Here is a 6327-nt window from a genome sequence, read left to right on the forward strand (position 1 = left end):
ATGAGGGAATTGTTGAAGGAATTTTTCGAAATTAACAAGAAACAAGGGACAGATAGGAAAATCATTTGGGATACCAGTAAAGCCTATATGAGAGGAACTGGAATACAACAAATGGTGAGAATAAGGAAGGGTAAAGAAAATGATATTGTGGAAATAAACAAACAGATAAGGGAGAATGAAAAAGAATTGTTGAAAAATCCAAAACAAGAGAGTATAATCCAAAATATTAAAATTCTACAATCCCAATTAACTAATTTAATAAAGAAGTGGAAAATAATAGAAAATGGACAAAACAAAGGCACCGCATTTTTTGCTCTATAAGACGCACCTAGTTTTTGGAGGATGAAAACAAGGAAAAAAATATTCTGAATCCCAGAAGCCAGAACAGCAAGAGGGATCGCTGGCAGATAAATGACAGATATAATAAGACACAAACTAAAAAATGTTGTGAAAAAGGAATGGGAGTGCCTAAACAAATACCTTAAAAGACAAGGTTCGAGGACAGAAACCTGGCTGAGTCTGGAATAACCTTGTGAAGTGAAAGGATAAGAAAGAGGGATATATATTTAGATGCTGGGATAGAGATGATAAGGAAAACAGGAAGATACAATGAGAGGTAAAGGAGGTGCTGTGGGATTGGTGGAAGTCAACGTTTGTTTTCCTTTTTAGTGTTTATACTATTAATTTGTATGTTTTGGGTTTGTTTTTGTGTTTTGTGTATTGTTATTTTTCATTTTCTGTTTCTTGTTGTGTGGAAAATATTAATAAAATTTACTATTTTAAAAAATAAGAATGATGTTATGTGAAAGATCCCTAGTTGGGGCATTTTCACCAGGAGCTGATGGGCTGGCAACTACCCTGCTCAGTTGCCACCAGCTGGTTTAATGTCCCCTCCCTCTTCTCTTCCCCTAAGTCTCCAGCAACCCCAAAAGCAGCTCCTCTGTGCCCCCTGGGCCCCCCATCTATGTGGATCTGGCTTACATCCCCAATCACTGCAGTGGGAAGAACACGGACCAGGAATTCTTCAAGAGGGTCCGGGCCTCCTACTACGTCATGAGCGGCAACGACCCAGGCAGCGGGGAGCCCAGTCGCGCAGTGTTGGACGCCCTCCTGGAAGGGAAGGCCCAGTGGGGGGAGAACCTGCAGGTATGGGCTGGGCTGGCTTCTCTGTGGAGCCGGTGGGGGGAGGAGAGGGCGAGAGTTTGCAAGCATGCCTAAGGGCTACAGCAGAGCATGGCTCATGGAGAGCTTGTTTTCTCTGCAAAGTATGACTTCTCAGTGCAACAAGAACTGTTCACTTGAAGGGGAACTGCCTAAGTCAGTCCTGGCCCTATGCCCACCAAGCAAGCCAGTGCTCAGCTACTGCTTGGTCTCATCTGGCCAGGAAGGCATTGTCTCCATTGGCCCACCCAGCCACCTCTCCTTGGCCTAGAATAATTCTGAGCCAAGTCCAAAGAGGGAGGCCCACTCACCTCCACCAGATCTGCTCTAGCTGCTGGAAAAATTAGCTCCAGCCTGCTCCTTTGACCCAACCCTGTAGCAAACCTCCTTCTGCCTCTGCAAGGGATGCTCTGTTAGCCAGAGGTAGCTGCCTTGTTTCCTGTCCCTGCTGTGATTGGCCAGAGCACCAGGGAAACCCCTTCCCAGCCTGTCTCTTGTGCTTCCTCAGGTGACTCTCATCCCAACACACGACACGGAAGTGACCCGGGAATGGTACCAACAGACCCACGAGAAGCAGCAGGAGCTAAGCATCATGGTCCTGGCCAGCAGCAGCACAGTGGTGATGCAGGATGAGTCCTTTCCTGCATGCAAGATCGAGTTCTGAGGCCCCCCTGGCTGCAGCAGCGCGTCTCATCCGTCCATCCGCCTTCCCCACCCCCCACCCCATGCAGCACTGGGAGATCCATCTACTCACAGCGCAAGTCTCCTTCCTGTCCCAAATGTGGTCTGGATTTGCTGGGCACATGCTGCCTGCACGTGGCTCTTGTTTGCCACCATGCCCAGGACGTGTCCAGCATGCCTGGATGTGTGTGGAGTGGAGGGACCCTCTTGGGAGCTGCTTCACTTTTCCAGATTTATTTTGCTGCCTCCGTCATTGCTGTAGAATAATTCAGCTGCTTTGATGCTGCTTGCGAAAGCGCTGCCCCCTCCCTCCCCGCTTCCTTGCCTGAGGGCTCTTCTGACCTCCAGAACTTTGTCCGACTTAGCCCACGGGGTAGCTTCAGATGGAAGCAGCACAAGAGACCAGTAAAAAGGAGGACGAGAGCAGGAAGAGAAAGAGAGACACCATTCCTCTGCCTCTCAGGTGTGAAGTGAGAACTGAGCTGGGAGGAGGAAGAGGAGATGATGACACAGAAAAGTGGAAACCGGCTTGCCTGCCCCCCAACACTCTGCCAAAGCTGTGCTGGAAAAAGAATCCAGCCTGGCACACCAAGGAGTACATTGCAGAGAAGCCCTTCAGCTCTGCAGTCAGAAAATGCCAAATACTGCATCTTCAGCAGTGCCAGAGGTGAAGCTGGCCCCTGCCAAGTGACTCTGCCCTTTGGAGGAGGATCATGTTTATAAAGTCCCAGTATTTCCCTGTGAGCAAGAAGGGGGGAAATTGGGGTAGGTGGGTGGGGACTGGATCCCTCTGGGGATGGAGCTGGCACTGCTGCACATACAAGGACATCCTTTCCTCCCGTTTGCTAGAACTGAGGGCCAAACCAAGTGAAGGGGGTGTTTGCAGGCTCTTCCTCCAGCTCCCCGCATGCACTGCCATTCTCCTCGCAGCTATTGCAGATAGCATTAGAGGCCCTTCAAGCTGTCAGCAGCCACAGTGAGGGGCCCTGTTTTCGTCCTCTGTGCTGCTGGCAAAGCCAGGGCTGGTGGCCCAGCACATTGTAGCCATGGGGAGGGAGGGGGCAGAGCACACTTGGGAAGTCACAAATCATGGGTGTGAAGCTTTGGGCAAGCTCTGAAAAAAGCCTTACCGAGTCTTTGGGTGTGGCTCTTGGTCTAGGAAAGAATGTGCTCAGCCCTCTTAGCTGGTCTAAATTGTTCCTGCCATCAGACTGGCAAAAACAGAAAAAAGAAAAGAAAAAGTGGAGCTGGGGAGAATCCCATAGGAACTATTTTTCTGGTCACTTGTCTATATATTTATTTTGGGTTTCTTTGGGTTGTAATTGGAACTGACCTTTTATTGGAACTGTGTATGCTATTTTGTGTGTGAGAGTGTGTGTGTGTGTGTGTGTGTGTGTGTGTGTGTGTGTGTGTGTTTAAAATATTTTTACTGTGAGCTGCCATCACCACAGTGAAGGCTTCTGGGTTTCAGGGCACAGGGTAAACATCACATTTCTAAATGCAGTAAGCTTGACAGATGATAGACAAGCCCCTGCCCCCCTGCCTTCCCCCTGGCATTTGGTTCTGCAGCCTCCAGGGGCTCAGTTCCATGCTCCAGCTCCCTGCCCTGCAGGAAGGGGCCCAGCAAGCCCAACTGTTGCTTTCCTGTTGAGCTTATCCATTATGGTTTGGGTCTTGGACTTGCCCTCATGGCTTGTGATGAGGCCGCAGCCAGAGACCAGTGCCTACAAGCCATGTATGCTCAGGCCCAGCAGCAGAGGTGGTGGGTCTCTGGGCCTGGACAGACAAGCTGCTGCGCTAACCCACCTATGAATGTGTCTATCTTAAAACTTGAAGCAGGGGCCAGTGGGATTTAGACCCACTGCTCCATCAGAGGAGAAAGTACTTCAGGGGAATATCTTCCCCCACATCCCTCCCTGCCCCATGGTTACTCAATGATCTGCTCTCCACAACCCCAATTTCCCCACCCAACCAGCTTGAGTCCTTCCCCAAAATTTGTAGTTTTGAAGCTGGCTTCAGCATCTCCCTTCTTCACATTCTACGGCAAACCTTGTAAAAACTGCTGTTTATAATGCACCCAGACTGAGCTCCATTAGCAATCCCACCACCACCCACCCAGAGGGACCGTTGGGGAGCCCAGGAAAGAAATGACGAGAAAGACATTGAGCTCCTGCTTCTGCTTGTTCCTGCATGGGGGCCCCAGCACGCAATTCCTCCTCTGCTGCGTCATGCTCATGGGGACCTTTCTCAAAGGCAGCAGCGGCGAGAAGGACTTCTAGGCCAGCTCCCGTTGCTACTGAATGTTGTATAAATAGAGCCCAGTGCTCCCCCTGCCATCCTCCTCTCCTCCATGTTATGTACAATCCAAGGTCCTGAGTTTCCTCTTCCCCCTCCCCTCGCATTTCTGTGTGCAACTCTCTGTAATTCTAATGATTGTAAATGGAGGGGCCTGCACTAACCAATAAAGCCACATTAACTGCGACTCAGAAGGGGCTCCTGTCCTGCTTCCACTGACTGATGCACTGGCAAAGTGCCCAGCCCTGGTCCTCCACCCACCGTCGAGTCTCTTCCAGCCTTTTGGAGCTGGGCTTCTGCTCCTCCGCCAGCATCCATGACCCAGTGTCTCTCCGGCCCAATGGCATTGAGCTCCATAGGTCAAGGGAAGGAGAAGGGCTGCTCTGTTCCCTCAAAGCCCCTCTGGGGGCATTCCAGAGCAGCTGCCTGCCTGCCTGCCTGCCTGGGCCTTGCTCCTGCTGCTTCCCTCACCCCACACAGCAGAGACCTAAAGGGGTCAGGGGAGGGCAAGCCAAAAAGTTTATCTCCTTTTTGCTTGGTGGGGAATGAACAGAACAACCTACTTTGTTATCCACATACCTTTGGTTCAAAATAGCATTTCCAGAAAACTGCTCAGGTTTGATGTTTGCAGCACAGGAACAAGGATTTGGCCTCTGTCTGTGTAACGTTCCTCATGAGCCATAGAATCACAGAATCTTAAGAGTCGGAAGGTACCCAAGGGTCACCTAGTCCAGAGCAAAAGAATCCAGAAGAGAATGGCACCCAAGAAAACAACTGGTTTCCCTTGTAGGTATGGAACACCAACAAAGAGTGCAAGAGCAGAGCAACCTTCTAGCTGGGCCACCAACACAGGCCAGACAGTTGGGAGACCCTCAAGGTGAGGGAAAGAGCTGCCTCCTGCAACTGTGCTTGTTGAATCCCACCTCTGAACCTGTGAAATTCTGTATCCCCATCACAACCGATTATGTGCAATTTCTTCTTCTCAGTCATCCCGAATCTAGTCCAGTCCATTTCATTAATTGCCTTCCCCTTCCAAACTAAAGAGTCACCAATATTTGTCTTTCCTTGCATGAAGGTGTTTCAACTCGGTGGGGTAGTTCAGAACTGCACACAGTATTCCATATGTATTTCCTTGATAACAATGGCAGCATGCATAGTTTTTGTTCTGTTCTTTGCATATCAATTTACATTTACATTGGGCAGCATTTGCCATTTTCTTGCCCATTCACCAAACCTGGAGAGGACCATTTAGGGTGCTGCACAATAGAGTTTGCTTTTTACACACCCACACACACCAAAAACAAAAAAAACCCCACACCAAAACGGCATCTCAGGTGGCTGCTCCTTCCAACCTCCAGAGGGAGAAGTTAAAAAGCACCAGACCATTGCAGGCCCTTGCCTTGTAGGAGTTGGGGGAGGAGAGAATCCCTCCCCTCTGAGAATTGCAGGTTTATTCCTACTCTCCACTTTGTGTTGTTTAACCAGTTCCTGACCTATAAAGAAGAGCTGTCCTCTCACCCCAAGGCTGCTAAATTTGCTCAGGAGCCTTTGGCAAACGTCTGTTAAAGTCTTACTGAAAATACAAGTATGCAGGATCCACGTGTTGACACACTCCAAAAGTCTAGCAAGGCCAGATTTGTTCGTCCATATTGGGGTAGTCAATTTAGTGCCCCCCATGTTGTTCAACTGGAAGAACTCCCAACGTCCCAGATGGGTCAGGCAGGCTACATGGAGCCAAAAGGAATTGGCGTCCAAAAACATCTGTAAGGGAGCGTGTTGGCTCCCCTTGTTCTATATGATGCTTTGTAATTTTCACTTCAAAAACATGTTCCACCAACCACCCAGATGTTGCGATGGTGGCCAAGCTGTCCTCCTCTTTGAGCAAAATGCCCCTGCCTCAAGAAAGACTGCTTCCTTCTCACACAAACAGACCTGCAAGGGTTTTCAGACACCCTCCTTTTGTGTTTCTGCAGCTTCTCTTAGCAGTTATATAGCCCTTGCTGGAAACGACAGGAGGAAACAGTGCTCAGGTCCTGCTTGCAAGCTTTCCACTGGGGCACTTGGCTGGCTACTGTGAGAACAAGACACTGGACTAGATGGGCTTCCGCTCGCCTGAGCCAGCAGGTGCATTTTAAGTCCTTTCTAGTGCAGCTGCTAATTCTGCCTACGGAATCCCCTCTATACTGTGCA

At 49.6% G+C, this 6327-nt stretch overlaps 1 protein-coding gene across 3 annotated transcripts in view; it reads left to right on the top strand.

The window, feature by feature from the left end:
- Positions 1-4331, top strand: part of MAP1A (microtubule associated protein 1A) — a 37718-nt gene extending 33387 nt beyond the window's left edge. For all 3 annotated transcript variants that reach the window (XM_083474068.1, XM_083474070.1, XM_083474069.1), the window contains 2 exons: positions 914-1146; positions 1670-4331. In XM_083474068.1, the coding sequence (XP_083330194.1) occupies positions 914-1146; positions 1670-1825 (389 nt within the window). In that variant the 3' untranslated portion in view covers positions 1826-4331. The remainder of the gene's footprint in view (positions 1-913; positions 1147-1669) is intronic.
- The last annotated feature ends 1996 nt before the right edge of the window (positions 4332-6327 follow it).

This window comes from Podarcis liolepis (assembly GCF_965112155.1).
Source record: "Podarcis liolepis genome assembly, chromosome: 14".
NCBI lineage: Eukaryota > Metazoa > Chordata > Lepidosauria > Squamata > Lacertidae > Podarcis > Podarcis liolepis.